The sequence below is a fragment of the Callithrix jacchus genome, chromosome 12, assembly GCF_049354715.1.
Source record: "Callithrix jacchus isolate 240 chromosome 12, calJac240_pri, whole genome shotgun sequence".
NCBI lineage: Eukaryota > Metazoa > Chordata > Mammalia > Primates > Cebidae > Callithrix > Callithrix jacchus.
The window spans coordinates 59,435,291-59,461,772 of NC_133513.1; the positions used below are offsets into that span (position 1 = coordinate 59,435,291).

Genomic DNA, 26,482 nt, shown 5'->3' on the forward strand with positions numbered 1-26,482 from the left:
ACTAAGGCCTAGGAGCTGAAGGTAGCCAATGTCCTGTCCGGTGGTATAGAGGGGTGTCATGTGTCCCAAAGAATGTGCCCGCTGTGGGTCCTGAAGGATGACTATCCATCAGGCTCCTGGTTGCAAGGATTAGAAATTCAACTCAAACCCCTTGGCCTGAAAGGGAAGGTCCTGGCCCCAGGACACACTGAGGCAGGGGCTAAGCCTGGAAGTGAGAGACCCAACACTCTTCCCACCCCTCCCCTCAGCTTCCCCTGCACCAGCTTCATCCTCCCAGACAGGCTGTATGTCCCCTGTCCTTGCACACACACCTCCACTCTCCACCAGAGACAAGAAGATTCTCCCTTCAGAGTCCCATCCGCATAGTCCAAGGGCAGGCTGTGGCTGGTCCAGGCTGAGTCACATGGTCACCCAGGGAAGGTCAGTCCAGATTTCCACAGCAAGCAGAAGAACGGAGAAATTGTTAGGATGCAAAAGAAACCGACCCGAGAAGGAAAGAGCATACCAGGTAGAGGGGAAAGACCTCCAGGTGAGGGTAGAAAGGCAGGCAAGACAGTGTGGGGAGGGGACCAGGGCATTCAGGCTCATGGACAGAGGTAAAGCCTGAACCTGGACAATAAGTGGTGGCCAAATCCAAGGGCCTCTGCCACTGTCTGCCTGCAGAACCCTCTACGGGAGTCCAGTCTTCCAGCTGGTGGCTCCAGGCCCGGGACACACCTCCAAGGGCTACCGCAGCTCTGCTGCCATGAGGGCCTGTGATGAACTCTCAGTCAAGCCCTGCACGATTCATCCCATCCCCCTTTCAGCACCTGTGTCTGACACCCAGGGGGACTGTTTCTGCCTCTTGAACAAGCAAGCAAGAGACAGCAAAAGTCAGAGGCCACTGCTCCATCCAGGCCACAGGCACACGGACCTGGCTGGCCCAGGGCAATAGCCTGTGCTGTCTAGATGCACCACACCTCTCAAGCTGCCTAGAAGAGGCAAACTCTCCAGACCAGGAAGCAGAAGGCTCTGCTCAGCCCCTCCCACACATCAGGCACCTGGTCAGGGCCCAAAGGATCCTTCAAGCCTGGCATTCCCTGCCCCACAGCCCAGTGACTCCACGTGGCCTCCAGGGCCCAGTGTCTCATAGGAGGATTACAGCTTCCAGAAGGAAGCCACTGCCTTCCAGCCCACCCCTTCCTTCTGGCCCTCAGTCATGGACCACAGACCTTTCAAGATCATCGTGCCCATCACAGTCTGAGGCATTATACTTTGACAACATCCCCAGTTAGGAGACGTCTAGCTTTTACTTGGTTGCCTCTGGTGATAGAGAGCTCCCTCCCTCAAGATATAACAGATTCTGTGTAGGGATACTCCTAACACTGTATTGAGTGCGAACACACTTCCCTACCTTCCATCATTTATAAATGGTCTTTGTATCACTGTTATTAATAACAGTACCTGCCACTCATATTTTTATATATTGTCTTATTTCATCTTTATAGCCCTATGAGGTAGGCACTAATGTTAGACCCATTTCGTGGATGAGGAAATAGAGGTTCAGAAGGGTTAAGTAACTGGCCCAAAGTCACCCAGCAAGTGAGTGTCAGCCCTCTTAACCACAATACTGTATTAGCTGGGGTCATCCCCTGGGCCTGCTTCTGCCCTCTGCGGTCACTTGGAACAAGAAAATATTGCTTTCCTAGTACCACCTGCAAATCCCTGGACCTCTGGTATGACCTTGCAGAGCAAGGACACTCATTCTCCATCTCTCCACCTCTGGGCAAAACCCTCCCATGGAGGCCAGCTCACCTCCCACCAAGGATATAGAAGGGAGGGCAGGGTACCGCCCATATAAGAAACAGTCTCTCCCACTCCCCAGGTGAGTGCCCTCCAGCCTAAAAGGATTCTTACCCTACACAGACCATCATCATCATATCCTCACTATTCTCAGCAGAAGGGGAACCCCAGGACCCTGGGTCTGACCCAGCCTCCATACCTGAAGGGGAGATCCTATAAGCGCCGCTGAGGCAGGAGCAAAAGGCCTCAGCCTATTTCCATATAAATAATGAAGAAGAAAGTAACTGGAAATATACCATATTAGTTATTAGTTATTCATATGTGATCTTAGTTATTCATAGGTGATCTTAATTTTTCTACTAATGCCTCTCAGGTCAGAAGTGTGAACCTAGGGTGACACTGTGAAATTAATGGCACTAAGGCAAGATGCTCTAAGCCCTGTGTCACGCCCGCATAAGGGCTGCTGGAGGGCGCCTCGGCTGGGCGGCAGCACCAGCGCTGTGAAAGCGCCCGCTGTTTTGCCAGCTAGGGAAGGAGATGTCCAAAATGGCCAAGACATCTCCTTCCTGGGGAAGTTTGGAGAAAACTCTGCTTCTCCAAGCTCTTGTGGTGGGCCTGACGGCTGTCAGATACACCCACAGACATCCGGGGGCTTAACTGTCTCTGTGTGATGCTGTGCTTCAGCGGTCACATTCCATGTCTATTCTCATGTTCTGCTTCTGCACCTGGTTCCTTTTTTCTTAGAAAAGATCATCAGTGGCTGGGCGCGGTGGCTCAAGCCTGTAATCCCAGCACTTTGGGAGGCTGAGGCTGGTGGATCACGAGGTCAAGAGATCGAGACCATCTGGTCAACATGGTGAAACCCCGTCTCTACTAAAAATACAAAAATTAGCTGGGCATGGTGGTGCATGCCTGTAGTCCCAGCTACTTGGGAGGCTGAGGCAGGAGAATTGCTTGAACCCAGGAGGCGGAGGTTGCAGTAAGACAAGATCGCGCCATTGCACTCCAGCCTGGGTAACAAGAGCGAAACTCTGTCTCAAAAAAAAAAAAAAAGGAAAAGGAAAGATCATCAGTAATAGTAATGTAAACCTTAATGTTTTAGTTCTTTCTTGATAAGTATAGAAAAAGTGCTGATGCATTATGCTCCTGACCTCACTTCAGGTGCCAGAAATTCCTGAGCCCTTACCTGAATGACATGTGATGTACTTGACCCTACCACTGCCACACCCTATCTACCCTGCCTCCAGTCACCGACCACCAAGGCCACGCCCTACCTGCCCTGTCCCCAGATTTGCAACTCAGTAGCAGTGAGAGTGTCCTGGCCTTCGGGGCCACTTGTGGTCTCAGCGATCTGGGTAGCAGTGGACCCCTGGGTCCAAACTCTTTTCTCTATCTCTGTGTCTTATGTCTTTTATTTCTACAATTTCTCATCTCCACACCAGCCGGGAGCGGCTCACAGAACCCTGTAGGGCTGGACCCTATTTCTGGCACGCAAGGTGGCAGTCGACCCTATACACACCCTCAGACCTTTCCCCATGAAAGGGTTAAAGGATCTGTCTTTCCCCATCGCAGTTAACTGTTTAGGACAAAGGAGCCAGACCCAAGCCCCTGTCCTATGCAACCCTAGAAATAAATCTGTACATTTCTTTGCAAATATAGATCCCATCAGCACCCCCTCAGGGATGAGGGTGGAACCTCCCCCCAGAGACTGTCCTGGTCCCATTGTGGGCATCCTCCCCAGCCCTTGACAGGCAATTGTCATCTGGATCTGGGCACCCCCTGGGCCTCAGAGACTCTCCTCCTAGACAGATAAGACAGGAAGGATGGCTTGGCCACCAGACCAGGAGGCAAGACGGGCCCATTTCCTTCCCCTCAGACCTCGATTTCCCTGTCTGCACAGTGAGAGGTTTGGCCCAAGTTCCCTTGAATCTCTGCCCTGGCCAGGAAGTCAGGCACCACACAGGGTAGACAGGCTGGCAGTAAGAACCTTTCGGCCCTCTGCCTCCTCACTCAAGCACTCCCGTCTCCCAATTTATGCTATGTTTATATTTCTGAAAAGTGGTGGCTAATTTTAAAGTGCTAAAATCAAATCAAATTTCTGAATACAAAAATCAAGAAAAAAAGGAGAAATAAATTCTGGTAAGATGGAAAATAAATGTCAGCCGTATTGACTTTCCACCCATACCTTATTCTTTCACGAACAGTAAATAAGTAGGAAATATGCACTAGAAAGTTTCTTCACACAATAAAACTAAAACAAAGAATCATTGATTACATTCAATTGAGCCACATACCCGTAGGCCCTTGTCCAATTTCCCCAAATGGAAATTCTCCGGTGCACAAGTCTGGCCACTCTTAGCTGGGCTAAACTATCTTTCATGTGGCTGCTTCTGAGGTGCCTTCCTGAGGGGTGTGTGGCTGAATGGTGGTGGGGGTGGGAGTGAAAGATGGGAAGGACTGTGAATTTTCCAGCATGACATCGTTTTGGTTACAAAGGTGACACATTCGGCTACCTCCTCATCCAAAGGCCTCCAGACCATGTTAACAGGTTTTCCAATATGGAAAAGCCTGCTTGCTAGGCTTCATGGGGGTGAGGTGGGGGTTGCAAAAAGACATGAGAGGCTGGTCGCTCGTCTCTTGATAAAGGACTCGTTTCTGGAATATATAAAGAACTCTTACAACACAATCATTAAAAGACAAACTTTCCCCTCAGGGGAAGCCCCCAAGTTCAGGTGTAAGTCCAGGACACCCAAAGAAGACATGGTCACGTGGCAACTGGGGCAGTGAGTGGTGGCTTAGAAATCACCTTGTGTCAGCCGGGTGCAGTGGCTCATGCCTGTAATCCCAGCACTTTGGGAGGCTGAGGTGGGTGAATCACATGAGGTCAGGAGTTCAAGACCAGTCTGACCAACATGGAGAAACCCCCTCTCTACTAAAAATACAAAATTAGCCGGGTGTGGTGGCCCATGCCTGTAATCCCAGCTACTCGGGAGCCTGAAGCAGGAGAATCACTTGAACCCAGGGGGCAGAGGTTCTGGTAAGCCAAGATCACGCCATTGCACTCCAGCCTGGGCAATAAGGGCGAAACTCTGTCTCAAAAAAATAAAAGGAAAGAAAAGAAAAAGAAATCACCTTTTGTCCTGCTGTGAACTGTAACTGAGCAAGTTCAGCGGGTCACCGATAGCTGTCTACTATCAGGATGAGTCCCAAATATTATAGCAGGTAATTAAAGCCAAATTATTTTAAAATCAATACATATGTGTGCAAGTATACATAAAAGCACATCTATTGTCAGATTGCATGTATGTCCATATAAACTGGGAGGCAAGGGCACCAGAAGATATCTATAAAGATATCTTCAGGGGGAGCACAGAAGAGATCCCCAAGGACTGGGAAGTGTGTCGGGCACAGGCAGGGCTCTATCTGTGTCAGGTACAGAGACAATGAGCAAGGACCTGGCCTGGGGTCCAGACAGGAACAAGTGGCCTGGCTCTCAGGGGACAGCTGCAGGCCCTGGGAAAGGGGAATCCTGAGCCCCCTTGCTGCCACTTGGACCAGCCTACCTTTGCCAAATGCCCAGAAGTGCCATTTCAATATGGTAGCTCCAGTGAAGCCAGCTGAGGGGTGGGCCGGACTGCCTCTCCTTTCTCCTTCCAAGGGCTTCTAGGGCTTCTCCAGAAGAGAAGGTAGCAGAGCAGGCCACCTCTCAGCCAGTCATCCCACCACCTCCCAAGGAGAGTGCATTATTGGGCCTGAACTTGTTCTGGAGCTTCCATGACAAGGGCTTTACTTCCACAGACAACCCTTGGTCAGCTGTGCTATCTCGGGTTCTAGCTTCCAGAAAACCCAGCAATTGGATGCTGTGGTGATACACACAAGGATCAGAGACGGCTTCCACCAGAAAACCCAGCAACTGGATACTGTGGTGATACACACAAGGTTCAGAGACGGTTTCCACCAGAAAACCCAGCAACTGGGTCCTGTGGTGATACACACAGGATCAGAGACGGCTTCCACCAGAAAACCCAGCAACTGGGTCCTGTGGTGACACGCACAAGGATCAGAGACGGCTTCCACCAGAAAACCCAGCAACTGGGTCCTGTGGTGACACGCACAAGGATCAGAGACGGCTTCCACCAGAAAACCCAGCAACTGGATGCTGTGGTGATACACACAAGGTTCAGAGATGGCTTCCACCAGATTCCTCAGTGGGTGGCTGCTTCCCCTCAACACGGCCAGCTGCATCTGCATGTACTGGTCCCTGCCACAGCCAGCCACGTTCCTTGGCTAGACCACATGAGCTGCTACAACCCAGAAACCTTGACTGCAGGTGGCTCCTTCCCTTCCCCCACTGCCCTGCGCACCTAACCTGAGTGCCTGGCTCCAGCTATGATTAAACTTCATCAGGACCTCCAAGGTGTAATCCTTACATCCTCACTTCCCTTCTCACCACCTTGACAACCAGGTCTAGATGCACAATAATTCTCTTACAAACAACTGTACAACCTCACCCTTTTCCCCTCTACCCCACTGTCCCAGGGAAGCTTCTCTACCCTGGTTCAGCCCAATCATCTACCTACTCCACATGGGCACACAGGTGCCTACTGGTGTCACTTGAAATCAGCAGCTCACCTCACATGAGTATGAAGCTGGGGTTCTATTGCACTTCCCTGTTAAGACTAACAGCAATACTGATTTTCCACCCATAAGGTATTTTCCACCCATAATTTATTGTATGAAAGGGTCTTCATACAATAAAACTAAAACAAAGAATCATTGATTACATTCAATTCAGCCACATACCCATAGGCCCCTGTCCAATTTCCCCAAATGGAAATTCTCCAGTGCCCAAGTCTGGCCACTCTCAGCTGGACTAGACTCCCTTTCATGTGGCTGCTTCTGAGATGCCTTCCTTGGGAGGTGTGTCCCAGCTCTCCCAAATGGCTCAGAACCCCAACACTTCCCCACCCATCTCATACTCCAAGGCTCCCACCACCCTGTTGGGCATTGTCCTCCCACAGCTGGGCCCTCTCCTCTTCTGCAGCTGGATGTGCCCCAGCCCCACACTCTATGCTCAGGATCATCTCTATCACCTCCCCAAGGACTCAGCTCCTGCAGTTAGCACCCCCTTTCCAGCTTCATCATGCTCTCCCTTTGTGTAAGACCATTCCTATCCACATCCAAGCACACTCCAGTGTCCACCATGTTTGAAACTCCCTATCTCCCATCCCTGGCCAGCTACTGCCCATATCACTGCTTCCCTCCACAGCAGAAAGTGTTGTCTACACTCACTGCCTCCATGCCCCCTGGCTTCTCCTCCACCCACTCCAAGTGGCCTTCTAGAGCCACCACTTCCTGGAAACTGCTCACCTGTGACCACCACATGGCTGTGCCCAGCAATTGCTTCTTTGTCCTGGTCTCACACAGCTCCTCCAATCATCAGCTCTCCCTGGGCACTTCCCCTGTTCCACGGCTTTAGGTACTGCATGACTGCAAATGACCCCCAAATTATATCCCCAGCCCTGGCTCCTCCTGGAATTCCTTTATGATTATTTAACACCCTCCTTGACAGAGACTGGATCTCCACTGGGCATCTCAAACTTTAAAGCAGAACTCTGGGCTTGACTTCCAGACCCACTCCTCTCCTGGTGTTCCCCATCTCAGTAAATGACACTGCCTTTTTCCCAGTTGCTCAACCCCAAAATCAAGGAGGAGGAACAGGCTCAGTGATCTAGGTTGGGTTGAGTCCCCCAACCCTGGTGGTTCCGTCAGTCAGTTCAGCTGAAAGCAACACCCCGTATAACTTTCGGGGGCCAGACCCTCTAATGGGTCATCCAGGGCTGTTGTCTCTGATTCATGGCAGGTAAGAGAGGCAGCCACACCCCTCACACCCCCATACCCGGGAACCACAGCTCCTGCAGGGACTCTTCAAAGTGACCCAAATCTCTTCCTTCCTCAACATGTCCTTAAGTCTTTATGAAGCACTCACTGCTTGCTAGGCTTCATGGGGGTGAGGTGGGGGTTGCAAAAAGACACGAGAGGCCGGTCAGTCGCTCCTCTCTTGATAAAGGACTTGTTTCAGGAATATATAAAGAACTCTTACAACACAATCATTAAAAGACAACCCAGTTTTAAAGTGGGCAAAAGATCTAAACAGACATTTCCCCAAGAAACAGCTACAAATGGCAGTAAGCACATGAAAAGATGTTCAATATCATCGGTCATCAGAAAAATGCAAATCCGAACCACAAGGAAATAGGACGGCTTGAATCAAAAAGTCAGATAACAAGTCTTGGCAAGGATGTGGAGAAACTGGAACCCGCATACCTTGGTGGGAATGTTAAATAGCACAGCCACCTTGAACACAGTCTGGCAATACTCCTCCAATGATTAAACAGCGTTACCACATGATCCAGCAATTCCACTCCCAAAGAGTAAGCACTCAAGAGAAAGAAAACATATGCCCACACAGAAAAAGTTGTTCATAGCATTATTCCCAGCAGTCAAAAGAAGGAAACAAGTCAAATGCCTGTCAATGGATAAGTGACCAAACAATACCTATCTAGCCATACAATGAAATATTATTTGGCCATAGAAAGGAATGAAGTACTGGTATATGCTACAAGATAGATGATCCTTGAAAAGATTCCAAGTGAAAGAAGCCAGACACAAAAGGTCACATATCACATGATTCCCTTTGTATGAAGTGTCTTCATACAAACAGAATAGGCAAATCCAAAGACATAGAAAGTAGATTTGTCACTGCAAGGACTAGGGTAATGTCAGATTAGGGGGTGAACAGCTAAAGGTCACATTGTCTCTTTTTTAGGTGATGAAAATGGTCTACCGTTGACTGCCGTGATGTTTGCAGATCTCTGTGAATATAATTTTTTAAATCACCAAATAGCACACTTTAAATGGGTGAATTGCATGGTATGTGAATTACATCTCAATGAAGCTATTAATTAAAAAAAATAACCTGCAAAAATGGAGGTGAGAAACATGCACAGAGAAGGCACACAAGCACAGAGAAGGCACACAAAGGGATGATTCACACAGACGACAGACGCTCCAGCAGACACTCGTGCAGAGACGACACGCACACGGCACGCAGGCTGCCTGCTACCACGGAAGCGGGAGTCAGTGAGGCTGGGATGAAAGCCTGCCGACGCTGAGATTTCATCTAATTCAAACCTGATGTGGAAGCCCCAAGCCACAGGAGCTCTGCTGGAGGCTGGGCTGCCAAGTCCTCAGCCCAAGCCAAAGAAAGTCTGAAAGCTGATTCAGACCGAGCTGCAGCCTTGGGGACAGGCGGGAAGAAGGAGCTCTTGGAGGACGGGGCTGAAAGCTGCCAGGCTTGTCCAAAACTGGCACACTCTGCCACGTACATCTGCACGACGCCCCATACCAGCAGCATCGGAGCTGCCATCACAGGCCAAAGGCTCGAAGAAACTCCAGGAAGCAGAGTGCCTCTGCCAGCTGGAGATAGTTATCTGCGATGACCACTCGGAAGCAGTTCCCAAGGTCGTGACCTCTGTAGGCCCAACACCCTGGGAGGTGCTAGGGGAAAGGCTACTGAGGTCCTGCTGAGCCCAGTGCATTTGTGCAAAAGGCTTTCTCAGGGGAGAAGCAATGTGGTGGGTGTGTGGGTAAATGCAGAGACCCTAGAGCCAGAGAGTTCCTGAGTTCAAATGCTGGCTCTGCCACTCTCAGATCATGTAATCCTGGGAAACTTACTTAACATCGTTGTGCTATAGGATTATAACCACAAACATCTTGTAGGCTGCTCTGAGAAAGTAATATACATAAGGCACCTAGGATGGTCCTGAACATGCCACAAGGGCCATGTTAGTGTTTGCATCTGCTGCCATGATTCTCGTGATCACCACTGTCACTTTGAAGTATGCCTACAAGACCCAGTGGCTCAGGCAGGGAGCCTGTGGGTTCAGGGCTTAACAGTGACATTCTGGAACCACAGGAGGTTTGTGTGTAGCTCCTGGCTCTGCTATGGCCTGGCTTTGACATGCTGGTTTGGATATTTGTCCCCTCCAAGTCTCATGTTGAAATGTAATTTCCAATGTCAGAGGAGGCGTCTGGTTGGAGGTGATTGGATCATCGGGGGCAGATCCCTCATGAATAGTTGGCACCATCTCTTTGGTGGTGAGTTCGTTCTTGCTCAGTTCACGCGAGATCTGCTTGCCTAAAGTGTGTGGCACCTCCCCCATCTCTCTTGCTCCCAATGTCACCACGTGGCATGCCAGCTCCTCTTCCCTCCCACCGTGAATGTAAACTTCTTGAGGCCCTCACCAGAAGCAGGTGCTGCAGCGGTGCTTGTACAGTCTACAGAATCACAAGCCAACTAAAATTCTTCTTAATAAATTGCCCAGCCCCAGGTATTTCTTTATAGCAACATAAAAATGGGCTAACACACATGTGCAGATCTCCTACCTGTAAGTGGAAAGAAATCCTCAAGGAAAAAAAAAAGAATACCAGTGGTTGAACTTCATAAGGGGAAAAGTCTTTACCCCAAAAAGGGACTGGTAGAGGATGGTTTTAAAGGTGAAAACGAAGACCTTCAGACAAAAGGTTGGGCAGAAACATACCCAGCTGTTAGGGAGTTGTCTCTAGGTGGTGAGATTGCAGGCAATTTCTTTCTATTTAAACTTTAGGTATTTTCTAACTTTCCTATGATGTCCTTATCTCAAAAGGCACGCCTATTCTGCAGAGTGTGTGCCTGCCACAATGAACACATAATCAACTCCCACTCCCTAAACAAAGTGTTAAAAAAGGGAAACAAACATAAACATAACATATCCCTCCTTTTCTGTCATTCAACTTCCCTGCAAAGTTGAGTCGCGGCTTTGCTGGGGAGGGAAACACCTGGAGTTCCATCCCAGCAGGGCCCTTCCCAGCTGTGCGGCACCAGCCCTCTCTCAGCCTCAGTTTCCACATCTGAAACTAAAGAGTGGATGGGAAGATGAAAGAAGGCATGGGAAATGCCCCTCCTGGAGGCGAGTTCACAGCAGGTGGTCTTTTCCCTTCCTTCCCTCCTCCACCTGCCCCTTCTGGTCCTGAAAGACCTGACCCCAGCTACTGACCGGATACACAGTAGGCTTTCCAGGAGGCAACAGCAGCAGTTCTTACCCCTAGACAGTCATTCACATCACCTGGAGGAATTTACAAAACTACGGAGACCTCCCAGACCAATGAAACCAAAACCCAATGAGTGGGGCTCGGGAGACAGTGCGTTCTCAAAGCTGCCAGGTGATTCGGACGTCCGTCCAGTGCTGAGAACCCCTCATCCAAACCCTGGAGGCTTCCAAACGGTGGAATGGCATGAAAAGGGACATTTAAATGGCCATCAGTGTTTCATAAAGAGAGCAATAGCAGCACGGGGGGTTTTCATCCTAACACCGGAAATGGGCAAGAAAGAGAGGAAACAAGCATACAATGAGTAGGTTCCCTGAGAGGGAAGCTGGGGAGCCCAGCCTGCTGGGTCTGCATGCCACTTACTTTATGACCAAGGCCCATCCACACCACAAGTGATCCAGGGTGGGGGAAGCCTGGGAGGTAGAGGGAGCAGCTGTGATCTGCTGAGTGGCCAAGGACCAGTCAATGCCTTCACGACCATCCAAGCTGGGGGGTCCATAGTGCAGAGAGTGAGGACAGTTGTTAGCAGTCCCTCTGGGTGATCGTTGATGATGAAGGTGATGACTGGCTCTGTCCTCCAGCACCTTGGAGAACAGAGCTGCTCAGATCATCAAAAGCTTGAAGTTTTTTGTTTTTGCTTTTGTTTTTTTTCCTAACAGGGTCTTACTCTGTCACCCAGGCTGGGGTGCAGTGGCGCAAGCTCTGCTCACTGCAACTCTGCCTCCTGGGTTCAAGTGATTCCACCTCAGCCTCCTGAGTAGCTGGGACTACAGACACGCGTCCATACCCAGCTAACTTTTTGTATTTTTAGTGGAGACACCATTTCACCATATTGGCCAGGCTGGTCTTAAACTTCTGACCTCAAGTGATCCTCCTGCCTCAGCCTCCCAAACCGCTGGGGTTACAAGTGTGAGCCACTGCGCACAGCCAAAAGCTTGAAGTTCTTAAAGGAGGGGTGGTCACTTTTTATTTCTACTCCCTTTCCTCCATCAACAGGTAGGTGTCCTGGCCCAAAGGCTGCCTTTTGCCACAAACCTCTCACTCTAGAGCCCAGCCAGACTCAGGGCAGTCCTTGCCAGGCCAGCAGCCACCCCAAGATTCCATTCCCCAGTGCCCAGGAACCACACAGCTCGGAGGCTTCCCCCTCTGTCACCACCATAGCCTACCAAGCTCAGCGAGGGACTTCTGCCTGGCCCCTGCTTGGCCCTGAGTCCTGGCAGCAGCTGTGTCTCCAGGATGAGGAGACAGGAAGCAGCCCTCCAGTGCCAGCAGGCGATATGGTTTCCTGGCCCTGAGCAGAGGAGCAGTACCCTGCATGGAGGCCCTGCAGTTTGAACCCTGCCACTCAGACACACACCAGCTGACGGTGAGCTGTACCAGGAAAGGTGCTGCACCCTTGGCAGTGGAGAGCAGACCCAAGAGAGGGCCCTATAGGTCACTGTCCCAGCCAGGCCTCCCCTCCACATGAGCCCCCAGCAGCCTGGCCCAGTGGATTGCTGAAGCTGTGCTCACGTGGGAGGCATGGCTTCAATGCCTCCCAGATGAGATCATGCATGTCAATGTTTATCACTGCATCCGACACGTAGCCGGGTCTGTAGTGAGCTGCCGATGAGGGACTTGGCAGTGGCCGAGAAACAGGTTCCCTCTAGAATGCAGGTGAGCATGGGAGAATGCCCAGCTAGCTCTAGCCACATGAGTGGCTTCTGATGACACAGTGACCCCTCAGGTATCACTGGTCGGTCTCCTCTGCAAAGGGCGGAAGGAGCAGATGAAGCACGATTGGCCAGAAGACCCCAGACAGGTGGCACAGTACTGTCCTTAATCCTGCCCAGGGACCATCACTGCTAGCATAGGTTCCAGATTTCGCCACACTCTGTGACAGTTCACCTGCCAGGCACTAGCAGCACAAATGCTCACACTGCAGGCCAGGCGCAGTGGCTCACGCCTGTAATCCCAGCACTTTGGGAGGCTGAGGTGGGTGGATCATCTGGGGTCAGGAGTTCAAGACCAGCCTGGCCAACACGGTGAAACCCCATCTCTACTAAAAAATACAAAAATTATCGGGGTGTGGTGGTGGGTGCCCGTAATCCCAGCTACTAGGGAGGCTGAGGCAGGAGAATGGCTTGAACCCAGGAGACAGTAGTTGCAGTGAGCTGACATGGTGCCATTGCACTCAAGTGCAATGGGTGACAGAGTGAGACTCTGTCTCAAAAAAAAGTGGCCACACTGCAGCCACTGCCAGACTCCCCCTCCAGACCTCCTGCCTTCACATGTTCATCTGTGTTTCTGTAACTTGCTTCTCCTAAAGCCTTGCCTGAAACATCACATATTTACTCATTCATTCTTCGGACAATAACTGAGAAGGCCCTGCTCTAGGTCCTGGAGACACAGCCAAAAATTCCTCTTTGCATGGAGCTAACATTCTACTGCAGGGTGGAGACAGGTGGGAAATAACTAGAAATACACAACACACCAAGAGGAAGGTGCCATGGAGAAGAGAGAGGACTGGAGCTTGAAACTGAGAATAAAGTTGCCAGGAAGGGCGCCACTCTGAAGGTGACATTTGAGTGAAAGCCTGAGGGGTCTGAGGGGCAGGCCCTGGCAGTCCCTGGGGAGGAATGTTCCCCTCAGGGAGGGCAGTGAGGAGGAGCAATGACAGGACCTGGCTGCCTTCTCCCGGAGGAGTGCTGTGCACCATGGAGGACTGGTATTGCACAGGACTGCCCGGGTGCTGTTGGTGAATAGACTGCAGGGGCAAGGGAGCTCAGGGAGGTGAGGGCCATTGTCCGGGAGAGACAGGAGGTGGCTCACACCACCGCAGTGCTGGTTATTCTTATTATGCTGTTTGTTTCCCTTTTAGAATTACCAGCAACAAAAATCCCCACACTGAGCCACACAGGACCTGTGTGATACCAGAGCCACACGTGTTCCCACAGGCGTCCGTACCTTCGCCATGCTGTGCACCCCACTGGGAATGCCCCTTCCACCCAGCTCAAATGCCACCCATCACTGCTTCCTCCTCTGTGCTCCGTGACGGTGGCTCTTGGCAGATGCTCTATTCCCATCCATATAGCTCTGTCCCTCTTCCAGACATGAGCTTCAGGGGGATGAACTGGTTCATGCCACGCAACTGACTTTGGAACGAAACCATGCCAAACAAGCATCCTTAGAGACAGGTGTTAAACTCCCTTGTGTATAACACCCTTGTGAGAGATCTGCCTCCCCACAATTGTGGCCGTGGATTAGGCAATGGCATCTTTTACCTAGCATCTCCCTACTGTGGACTATGAATTATGAAGTAGCAAAGGCCCAAAGGCACAATGTGCCAGCCAGCATTCAGCCAGGCTGTGGAACACAGGCCTCTTTGGGCTGGAGGAGCTAACTCATAGAGTGTGGACCCCTGCCAGCCTCTCGAGATGGTTGTGAACCTCTGCCTGGGGGGTTGGAATGGCTTGGAGGAGAAAGTGGCAGGCTGTTTCTGGACAGACCAAAGGTGTAATTATGTGGCTGGCTTAAAAGCAAAGGCTGACAAAAGCCTTCAGCCACCCGCTGGCAACAGAGTTTGCATTCAGAACAACCTGGTCCTAACAAATGATCTTACCTCAGACACTTTTCTAAAAAGGGACCCGTTCTTCTGCCCCATCAGCCGTATTACTGAAAGCAGAAGAAAATTCGACTGCAGGGTTTTTAAATGTTCCATGACAAGTAATGTGTACATAACAGTGGTCCACTCTCCGTCCAATATTTTGAAAATGGATAAAACAGCAGCACTGGTGACTTGAGTCTGAGAAACATCAGAAGGTTCCGTTTGAGCATCATATCCCACTAACCGGGCCACTGACATCTGTTTTTCTTAGTTGGCCTCCCAGTTTCAGGGAAGACATGGACATACAGAAGCTGAGCATCCCTCCCGCTCACAGTGGGAGCCTCATAAACACCTCCACTCAGTACCCTCAGACCTCTCCACCCCCCACCACCATTAGACCAATCACTTTTAGCATTCATCATTCTGAAGCTGTTGCCACGGCTACCATATCACGGGACAGCACACAGTTTATGACCTGGAGTCTCTGTTCACATACACGTGGTCTTTCCACTGACAGGAGAGGCTGCCTTGAACTGTGGGAGAACATTGCCTGGGACTCAAGAACACTGGACCCTGTGGGCCCTGACACCTGACACTCACCTGCTGCTACATGACCCTGGATCTCCTTCCCCCGCCCCCCACCAAGCCTTGGCTTCCTCTGCTGGAAAATGAAGAGGGAGCTAGAGGTCTCCAAAGCCTCTTCCAGCCACAGCTGTCTCCAGCCCAGGCCAAAGTCAGGGTGACTGGTGGAAATTACGCTGAGCTGGGATCCAGGCAGATTTTCACAACACAAGGGTCTCTGCAGGTGCCTGAGCTTCTGTTGACAGGGAGCTCCGTGGTGCTGCTAAGGATGAAGCAGCATGTAAATATCATCACTGTTGTTGTTTTTAGGGCAATGAAAGCCAGGCAATCTCCACCCACTGCAAATGGAATGCTGGGCCTGGTGGACGGTTTGGGAACTTTCCACTGCAGTGCCTGGGAATGTGGAATCTCCTGGGCCCTCACTGAGAGCCCACCCTGGGCCTGTACCACCCTGGGGCTGGGAGGCAGAGGGAGAGGCAAGCACAGCCCCCATCACTCTTACCAGCCCGCTGAGCCCCAGGCCGCCCTTCCTCCAGCCAGTGCCTGAAGACATAGAGAAAGAAAAACAAAACCAGCCCTCGCTGGAATGGGAGGCTGGCTCTGCTCTGGAGGAGCCGCAGTGAGGTGATGTCTGGCTTTTATTCCATATCATAAATAAGTTATTAATCCAAGGCAGACAGTCAGGCATGGCCATCAGGAGACAAGGGAGGTAAGACTGCAAGATCAGACTGGCTGGAGGACTGAAAAACCACCCAGGACCCAGAACCCAGGCCCTGGGCCTCCACTCAGACAGACGGTGGCCCAGACAGGCAGGGCCTCTGGAAAGCAGGGGGAAGAGCCCTGGCATGGGCGCTCAGACGGCTGGAGATAAACCTGCTGTGGATCCTGCCTCAGTTTCCTTATTCAATCTAAGACATCAGCAAGAAGAAGAAATGCTAACTTTTATTGTTCAGGGCACCGTGGCAGCACTTTAAGTGTGTAATTTATAACCTGCAGAACTACGAGGTAGGGACACCCACTTTACAGATGCATAAACTGAGGCTCAGAGATGTCAAACCACTTGCCTAGGGCAATAAAGAATAATGTTTGCAAAGATGGCTGCAACAGATACTCTCGTTTCTGTGCACGGTCTCTTTACAATGAGACTTTGCCACTTCTTCCCTCAAGAGGAAGAGTCCACTTCCCCACTCTGGGAAACTTTTGTCCAGCTTTATGGCTTGCTTTGACCAGCAGAATGTGCAGAAGTGACCTTATGCCATAATATGGTTTGGATCTGTGTCCCCACCAAATCTCATTTCAAACTGCAATCCCTAATGTTGGAGGTGGCGCCTACTGGGGGTGACTGAGTCGCAGAGGCAGTATCCCGTGAATGGTTTAGCACTATCCTCCTGGTGCTGATCTTGTGACAGTGAGTGAGATCTGGTTGTTTAAAAGTGTGTAGCAATCCCCTCCTCTCTCTCTTGCTCCTGCTCCCCGCATGTGAGCTCCCCTTTGCTTTCCACCATGACTGGAAGGTTCCGGAGGCTCCCCAGTAGCGGAAGCTGGCTATGCTTCCTGCACAGCCTGCAGAACTGTGAGCTGATTAAACCCTTTTTCTTTCTAAATTACCTAGCCTCAGTTATTTCTTTACAGCAGTGCAAGAATGAACTTACACACGCAACTTCCAAGGCTAGGCCTCAAGGGGTCTTCCGGCTTCCACCTTCTCCCTGGTGGAATGCTACCCTGAGATTGCCAACTGGAAGATGACTGGCCACTGAGAGAACTGAGGCCACCGGGTCCACAGCCAGCACCATGCTGGTCATGTAAAAGAGGCCAGCTTGGGCCCTCCAGCCCAGTCCACCCTCCAGCCCAGTTTACCCTCCAGCAGAACACAACCACATAAGCAGGCCAGGAGCAAGCAGGGGAGGAACTGCCCAGCCAACCTACAGAGTTGCGAGAAAGGACACAATGTTATTTTCAGTTTCCAGTTTTAGACTGGTTTGTTACACAAGAATGAGAACTAATAGTCACTCAGTTTCCCCACCCTGCCTATTTCCCCAGCAGAGCCTGTGCTGCCCACCTCCTGGGATGTGGCTGGGGTCAAGACACTCCCATGCGGGCCACAGCCCCTCTGTGTCCTCTAGGCCCTCACATTGCCACAGTCAGGAAGCAGCGACTTCCTCTTTCTACACTGAAGACCCACAATCACCCTGGCAGGTGGGTCAGGAGAAATCCCCCTTTCTCTCCAAAGGGTCCCTTTCTTGTTTGTGTGCTACAAACATGAAATGCCAAAAGGAACCCAGTATTTCCCAGGAAACCGGGTAATCTAAGTAGCACATGTGAGAAACCATCTCGCACTCTCAGAGAGGGTGTGCAGCCTCAAAACAGACTTGTTCGTGAAGGGAGTGCTAAGGGCAGGGAGGAAAACAGGTTTCCCCTGCATGCCCCCTTGGCCCACGGGAGTGACTGCGTGAGTACCTTCAGTGGGGGGGTTCTGAGGCCCAGGGACAGCATGCCACAGCGGGCCTGCAGGGCCTGCTAGGGTGCAGGAGGGCAAATGGCAGTGTGCACGCCTCAGTGGTCACCTCTGGCCTAGGAACAGGTGGCTGGACAGCCACGGAGAGGATGACAGAGATGCTGTCCCCTCATCTAACGGGGGTTAAAAGCTCAAAAATAAGTTTATGCCTCCTCACCCAGATGGCTCTCCAGCCGGCCCAGTGCTGGGTCATGGGGACACACAGGTCACCACACTCTGCCCCGCGCCTCTAGGAAATACAGGCAGGAATGTTCAGGGCCAGCAGCAAACTGAGGGAGAAGTGAGGTGCACCCTGAGAAAACTAACGGGGGCCTGAGGGAGGTTGGGACCAGCACGGGCTCTGTATGCCCCACTGAAGGCCCAGTGGGAATGGCAGCCAGAAAAATGGGGTGCTCTTGACTACTTCTTTCCTGCTGCCACCCTCTCAGGCCTGGTAGACTCAACCAACCAGTAATCCACACCATTTAATAGCAACAGCTGAGTGACCAGGGACTGCGCTAAGCCCTTCACATATACAATAACTCTATGAAGTGATTACTATTATCCCCACTTTACAGATGGGGAAACTGAGCCACACAGAGGTGAGGTAACTGCCCACGGTCATGGCATGTAAGAGGCAGAGCTGGGATTTCAATTCAGGCGGTCGGGTTTCAGAGTCACACTCATCCCCAGCACATGAAGCTGAGCTTACAAGCAACACAAGGCCTCCAGCTAACAGCCTTGCCTGGTTTGGTTCATACAATGGCCTAAGAATTAGAACACCACCTAAAAATCCATATTTCCCATTTCTCCTAAAATACTCAAAGCTCTTACAATACCAGAGTGGCACTGGAAGGGGCAGGTCCTCTCCCGTTTGCCACAATCCCACCATCTCTATGACTACCCAGTCCTCTTCTCTTTTTTCTGTTACCTACTTACTCCTGGTGCATCTGAAATTTCACCTCCTGCTCCTCCAACCCAGGGGCCCAGCCTTGTGCTCAATGCTCAGGGAAATGCACAGGTTAAGACAGTCTCTGATTTCTAGGAACTGGTAGTTGAAATGGGAGATACATCAAGTGAGGGGACAGAGAAGGTGTGAACAGCACAGCAAAGGCAGGGTGCTGGAAAGTGAGGCAAGAGCAGGCCGGCCTGGACGGGGCAGGGACGGGGACAGCGACCTGTGAGCTAGAGCCCCTGAGGCTGGAGAGGCAGGTCAGCAAGGCAGCAAGGCCTGCACCAACGTGGGGCCAGACACAAGGCTCTGGTGCCCCCTGCCCTTCCCAGGGTCTCTAGACACACACGTGTGAGGGCAGGAGGCCTGCAGGTCAAGATGTAAGGGGACAAGCCAGCTGGGTGTCTGGGAGGGGGTCGGTCACAGGGGTGACTCCAAGCCTCCAGACTCCCATCTCCAAAACAGGGTGGAATATGGAGCTGACCCGGGGCTTCCCAAGGAGCCACCAGGACGCCTACTCACTCATCTAGCCAGTCAAGAGCAGCCCCTGGGGCAAGGACAGTTGTTTGGCACTGGAGAAAAACGAGCCACAGACAAATCTGTTGTGCACCAGCATCGAGCTGGAAGGATGAGTGTCTTTCCCAAACACTAATGTGACTCCTGTTTAAAAACCTCGGTGGCTCCCCATGATGCCAGGGGTAAGGCCAAGCTCCGTGGTGAGGCAGACATTTTCCAATTACATTTTCACCATTCCCCCTTTCCCATGGAGAGCTAGAATGACTTACCATTTCCTGAATCCTGCAGAGACACAGTATTTCCTTCCCTACAGAATGACTACAGTTCCCACTCTGTGGCTTTGAAAACTCCTACTGATCCTTTAAAATCCAGCCCAAATGTCCCCTACCCTGGAAGCATTCCCTGATCACCCCGCCTTCTCAGTACTCACCTCCAAGCCACCTATGGTGGGCACTATGCTTCTCTGTATCCCCACAAATCACTGAAGCTTAGTGTGGCCTGTGTTGCTTTTTACTGTCTACTGTGCAGTTCAGCCTTCCCTTTAAACCGTGGGCTTCTGGAGTGTGGGGTAGAGGGTGGAGTTTCATCCCTGCATCCCCAGGACCCAGACAAGGGCCAGTCAAATAACACTAATTATCTATACATCATTGCAATAAAGGGACTCTGATGATATTTGTAATATTTATCATTATTGATAATTATTGTTAAAAAGTAATCATGATTGGCTGAGTGTGGTGGCTCATGCCTGTAATCCCAGCACTTTGGGAGGCCGAAGCAGGTGGATCAGCCAAGGCTGAGGTTAGAAGTTCAAGACCAGTGTGGCCAACATGGTGAAACTCCAACTCTATTAAAAATACAAAACTTAGCTGGGCATGGTGGTGTATGCCCAGCTACTCAGGAGGCTGAGACAGGAGAATCACTTGAACCCAGGAGGTGGAGGTTGCAGTAAGCCGAGATCATGCCACTGCACTCCAGCCCAGGCAACAGAGTGAGACTCCATCTCAAAAAAAGAAAAAAAGTAATAGAGATTATTTCAGTAATTATCACTGAATAATATCCATTTTTTAAGGCCCTCTTATAAACCAGGCCTTAAAACTTTGCCTTATCTCATTAAATCCTCTGAACAACCCTGTAGACAGCTGCTCCTCTGCCCTCCCCACAGATGAGGAATCTGAGCACAGGGAGACAAAGACGTGCGCTCAAGGACCCACCGCTGGTCTGTACCAGAGTGAACGCATCCTGCTCTTTCCCCCACTCTAGACTAGCTCCTTGGAATTACGAACACCACCTGTGAAGGGGCCCGTCCATAGGCCAGATGCTTTTAGTAACAGGTTTATTGAGATATGACATACCGTATAATTCACCTACTTAAAGTTCATAATGTAATTGTTTTTAGTATATTCACAGAATTGCGTAACCACGGCCACAATTTTAGAACATTTTCAGCCTCCCATAAAGAAGCCCCTTACCCTGAAGTTCTCAACTGCCAGCGCCACCCCACATTGTAGTCCCATTTTGAAGACAAAAGGGAGGTGCTCCAAGAACTCCTGTGACTTGTTCAGTGGTGAGCATCCCAGCTGGGAGGCAGCCTCTGCTGCCCTTCCCAAAACCACCTGCCAGGGTCTACTCAGTATAACCCGTCAAAAATGCAAGATCTGCAGAGAGTGGAGAACAGAACCAGATGGTGATGAATCTTACACGTGTGGCTGCTTCCGAACCAGACCCGACTCACAGAGGCACTGAAGGCACAGAGGGAAACATGGTACGGCCAAGCCCCCATCACCCCAGTGCAGGTTATCAGGGCCCAGGTCCTGGGGAGGCAGAGATGGCTACAGGAGAAGCAACCCTTCAGGGGGCTGGTGGCCCAGATTCTAGAAGGGTACAGTGAGCATGCAGCCACACTGAGAAGCAGAGGCCCCCAATCTGCTGACCCCATCCCTGTACCCAACTTCTCCAGGATCCAAAAATAACTGGTCCTCAGCCCATGTTCCTCCCAGCTGCAGAGTGTTACTGCTGACATCAGGTCACTGCTGACACCTGGACACATTCCCAGTCTGGGACCCTTAGGTCTAACAGCATCCCAGGCTAGCTGCCCCCGACCCCAGAGGAAACACTTTGTAGGCAGGACCAGGACCCGCCCCCCACACCCCTTATTCCCTGCCCCTGAACATCCTCAAGACTGGCTGGGTCAGTCATTCTCTCTGCTGGTCAGGGGACTGGCACTATCTCTCAGGTCTGTAATGTCTGAACAGTCTTGAGCAAATGCCACCTCCTCTGGGGAGCCTTCCTAAATGCCCTAACGAAACTAAATGGGTCCTTCTTCTGCTGCCTCTCACAGGGTTCTCAAGTATTCTTTTATGTCTGGGTCCCCATTAGCCTACAAACTCCTCCAGGGCAAGGGTCCTGCCTTTTCATTCCTGTATCTTTCTCTTTCCCCTCCCAGAGCTAGGACACACACAAGGCCCTTCAGGACAGTGGCTGGGAAGTAAAATAAAGTAACCCAGATCCCAGTGTTAGGCATGACCGCAGCATAGGAGGGAGCTGTCAACTACAGGTTTATAGAGGCCTGGCTCCAAACTCCAGCAAGGTCAGCCCCATGCCACAAAGCACCAGTGCCAGAGCTGGAAGGGGTCTGAGCTTACCCATTCCAGCTTTCTCAACGCACCAGGAGGCAACTGAGGCCCAGAGAAGGGGACAGCTTGCTCAGAGTCACACAGCCACATCTCTCAACTCCCAGCCCAGCTCTTCCAGAGAGCAGGCTGCCCCATCCCTGCCCCAGACCCTCTCTTCCATCCTGCCGTTCCTTCTAGGTCAGACCAAGCACCCCTGCCCAGCATGTCTTTAGGGTCCACTCCACAGCCCCACCTGGCATGGTGCTCCTTCCTCTGTCCAACCATCACCAGCCTGCTCAAGCTCTTCCCTCTGCCCAGAGGGCCCTCCCCACCCTCTGGCCCCAGCAAACTTCTACTCATCCTTCAAGATCTAGTTCAAATGTCACCTTCACTGATATCAAAGAAAACAATCACTCCCATTTACTGAGTACCCATTTCCACGGTGTTCTAGAAAACCAAGTGGATGCTAAAACTACTTGTGGGTTCCCCCCTGCATGGCATCCACGTTCCTCGAGGGCAGGGACCTGACTCTCTGCAAAGCAGGAGTAATAGCAATATCTGCACACACACTTCACAAGATTGAAGGAAACAAAAGAGCTTCACAAACAATAAGGTCCCGTGCTAATGGAAGCTATCTGTATTATCTTCATATCTCTGCCTATGACTCAGTTTCCTCATCTACAAATGGATGGAGTTAAGTAAGCACATACATGTCTGGCCACAGAAAGGACTCACTGTTGCTGTCATTATCTGTGTCACTTTCATTTTCTTATGATCTCCCCTGGGACCTTGTCCATGGTCAGCATTCAGTACATATTTTTTTAAATGAACGACTTTGGCATTTCAGATGTTAGAGAACATTGGATTAAAATCCAGAGACCACGTAAAGATGCAGAGTTCAATCTTAGAAATGCTACACCGTGGCCTTTGAGTTCCAAAGGTGAGCTCACTGGATCACTGTGACGCAGCCCCTTGCTGTCATGGGACGCAGGGTCATTTCCCAGAGTGGGCTGAAAGTCAAGAAATCCAGCCTGGAGTGACCTCTGTGCTGGCAGCCCCAGTGGACATGTCAGGGAGTACCACTCCCAGAGCCTGGAGCGGGAGGCGTCCAGATACTGGACTTCAGGACTGGCTAGAAACAGTCAGGATACATGTTGTGATCCAGCCTGAAGGTCAGCAGAGTGAAGTCCATTTCTGCCCGTCACCAAGGGGAGGGGGACCCAGGCTAGGCACTTCCTGGAGCCTCAGTGCTATACCTCAGGCCTGTCCCTGGACAGCCTCTGAGACCCGATCTGGCTTCAGCAAATGCCACACAGAATCGATTCCCATCTTCCCTGGAATGTCAAGTGCAGCCCCTCTTTGGACAAATGAGAAGAATAAAGCTCAGCAATGGAGGGTGACTTGCCCAGGGTCACATAGCTAATGAGAACTTACTCAGAGGCCACCAAAAATCAGCAACACCCTCTGAGGAATGCCCAGCCCCAAGCCCACTGAACAGCCCCACCCCCACAAAACCAGCCCACAAAACCAGAGCATTGTGGCTTGTCATGGTCTCTGCTATGCTATGCAGCCATGTGATCACGCTTCAGGAGTGCTAGCTCAGGGTCCTTCGTGGCCCTGGTCCTTACGGCACCTAGTGGTCAGTCACTACGTGTCAATGGGCTACTAAGTTGGTTCAATGACAAGGGAGACTTTCAGGATGCAAAGGGGGTGGGGGGTTACTTATTATCATCCCTGAGTGATTCCTAACTTCACTTGGGATTTTCAACCAAAAGTCGTGGCCATGGCATACCTCTAGCCAGCAGGGTGACCGAGGGCCCCAGTGGCACAGACCCTCAGAGCCAGAGCAGGCTGGTGGCGGAGGCCCATCCGGGAAACCTGAAAAGGCCTTAGACTCCCCCAGCTGACCTGACAATCTGTTTTCTCAAAGTCTGCTCTCAGGAACTCTTGCACCTGGAGAGTTTGGTAATGATCAGATCCTGGTCCCTCCTCCAAGAGGCAGATTCTGTGCCCCTGACAAGGTGCTCAGGTGATTCTAGCCCTTGCTTAATGATGAAAACCAACCACCATGTAGATAAGCCCTCTCCATGAGGGCCCTATCACCTTCAATGGGGTGAAAATTGATTCTGGGGAAGGCAAAAAATTACACCTTTGAATACATACAGCACAGATAGATATACAGTGTATAAACAGGTATTCAGTACATCTGTGGTATTAAAATTGCATGAAGACAGCCAGGCACAGTGACATCCACCTATAGCCCCAGCTCCTGGGACATGGAGGCAGGAGGATTGCTGGAGGTCAGGAGTTCGAGGCTGCAGTGCCCTATGCTTGTGCCTGTGAATAGCCACTGCACTCCAGCCTGGGCAACATAGTGAGAATCCGCCTCTACAAGAAAAAACTCGTGGTGGGGTGGACTGATGATTAGGGGTGAAATGTCTAAAACATTAGGCGGTTCATCATGATAAAAGGTGGAAAGCACTGGCCTAGATAGTGGTAGCTGCGAAATCAGCAGATAAGACATCTCCGAAACATGGGACAATGGTGACAAGTGCTCCCCACCCTGCCAGTGAGGAGGGAACCCCAAACCCCTCCTCACTTCAAATTTGTTGAGTCTCAAAGCTGAAGGGCAGAGGGGCAAGCAGTCCCCTTCTTGGGACCCATCAGCTCATACCTGAGTCACTGGGGCAGGGAAGAGCCACCCAGCAGGACCCTGAGACTGCTGTGCCAGCTCACGAGGGCCTGCCGCACTGGGGAGAGCAGCGAGGGGACTGACAGCCAGCCCCAGTTGGGACGGGAAAGAGAGCCCACCCCGTGGCTTTCTGGCTTGCAATGTGGAGCCAACTAGCAAAGGCGTTCCCAGCCTCTGGGAAGCGGTGGGGGTCCTAAGAGAGAGACCACATGGAGCAGCCAGGAAATAGTAGGCTGGCTCTGGGAGGAGAGACAGGGAGGAAAAGAGGAAGGACACGACGTTGCAATGTTACAGGACATAATAGCAGCCGCTAACTATGCCCACGCCAGGAGCCAGGCAGGGGCAGCCCCCAGTGCACTGCCCAGGGAGGTGAGCCACATCATTAACACCAGTGGGACAGCTCCAGGAGAGCAGGGGCCATGTCTGCCTCAGGCACTACCAGCACCTGGAACAGTAAATATGTGCAAAATAAATAAGGGAAAGAGCCACAGAGAGGTTAACTCATCCGGATCCTCACAGCTAGGCAGCGGCTCAGCCACAATTCCAATCCCAACAGTCAGACTCCAGAGCCTGGCTTCCTCACCCTGGTGTTTCTCGGTACTCAGAGACACCAGCCAAACAGCCTGTGATCCAGCTGGGTCCGTGGGGGGCGGGGAGTGAACGTGATACAGGCACCATCCCAACTCGGCCACTTCACACCTGGCAGAGCATGAACCCAGTGGCCTGCAGGGGCAGGCAGTACTCCCTCAAGAAGGCAGCACTGCCCCTGCCTTGCCCAGACAGCAAAACATGCCCATAGCGATCTCAGAACCACGTGAGCAGGGCACGGGAGGGGGAGGATGCAGCTTAATGGAAGTCTCATCCCTTACCAATCCATCACAGTTGCTGATGGCAACAGCTGCCCCGGGCATTCCAGTGACACCTCCAGTGTACACACACTCCTGCTGTAAGGGCTGCCGGAACAGCTCCCGAAAATCCTCCTGCCACTCCACTGAGGCTCCTGGCACTACCAACCTCCGATTGGGCCTCAGGCGCAGGTGCAGTTCCTTCCCAAAAACAGTGACATTGAAGTAGAGGGAGTGGCGCCCCACCCTGCCAGGCCACAGGGTCCCTCCTTCTGGGTGCAGTGGGCTGCGAGCCACCCGGAGGTGACTGGAGCGTCGTGGTAGTGTGGGTGGCATGTCCACTACCATGCTCCCTGCAGAGGCTGCTGCTGGGCCAGACACCACGTGGGAGAGGAAGCGTCCCCGAAAGTCTGTGCTGCAGGGCACTGTCACACCATAGTCACTGAGCTTTCCAGAGAGGTGCAGTTCTGTTGGAGGTAAACAGAGAGTCACTTCAATGCAGTTGGTACAGAGGTAAGGGGAAGTCTGGAATCCCATGAGGGCAGGGAGAGATCAGAAACAGGAACCCTGAGTGTCACCCTTAGATGGGCCCCTTAGCTCAAGTTCATCCATTTTCCATCCATTGCTTCCTGAGCTCCAGGATTCCCACACTTGGATAAAGGGTGTTTGAGTACTTTGTGGGAATATCACTCCCTGTGCCCCCAGGTCCTTTTTAAACTTAGCAGAAGAAAACAAATGATACCAGACAGAGTCCTGTCACCAGCAGCAAGACCTCCAACCCTGCTCTGCTCAGAAAAGGACTAAAATTCCCCAAAAGCCAACAGGGCAAATAAAGGGAAAGCCAGATCTGCCCAAACTCCCCAGTGTGCTGAAGTCACCAGCCCAGGCTGGGATAGAGCCCTCCTCCCCAAGCTTCCGAGAACGCAGCTGGCAAAACAAACACACCTAGAAACCCAGGGGACCGTGGGCACGTGTCAAGGAGAAGGTGGGGCTGCAGAGGGGAGGGCGGGAATGTGTGGTTCTCTATGTTTCCAAGGTTAGAAAGACAATTTCTTAAAGCAGCACCATGGCCGCTGAGATTTCTGTATGGCCCAGCCCCAAGCTGGATAAATACAGATCTTCAAAAATAAAAGGAGACACAGGGGGTGACCTGCCCACTTGGGCTGAATTAAGTGTGAGGTCATGCCCCCATGCTCTGGGCCACATGCCAGCAGGCCCATCCTCATACAGCGCTCCTTGAGCCCAGCCAGGCTGGGCAGGAATGACAGCTC

The 26,482-nt window shown here is 51.6% G+C and overlaps 1 protein-coding gene across 8 annotated transcripts in view; it reads right to left on the reverse strand.

Moving 5' to 3' along the window:
* Positions 1-26,482, reverse strand: part of ADAMTS14 (ADAM metallopeptidase with thrombospondin type 1 motif 14) — an 83,760-nt gene that overhangs the window by 56,160 nt on the left and 1,118 nt on the right. For 5 of the 8 annotated variants that reach the window (XM_035268085.3, XM_078345644.1, XM_035268084.3 and 2 more), the window contains exon 1: positions 25,236-25,878. In XM_035268085.3, coding sequence (XP_035123976.2) covers positions 25,236-25,748 — 513 coding nt within the window. In that variant the 5' untranslated portion in view covers positions 25,749-25,878. Of the gene's footprint in view, positions 1-25,235; positions 25,879-26,482 lie in introns of those variants that run through there. The other 3 variants (XM_078345646.1, XM_078345645.1, XM_078345643.1) reach the window with 2 other exon arrangements.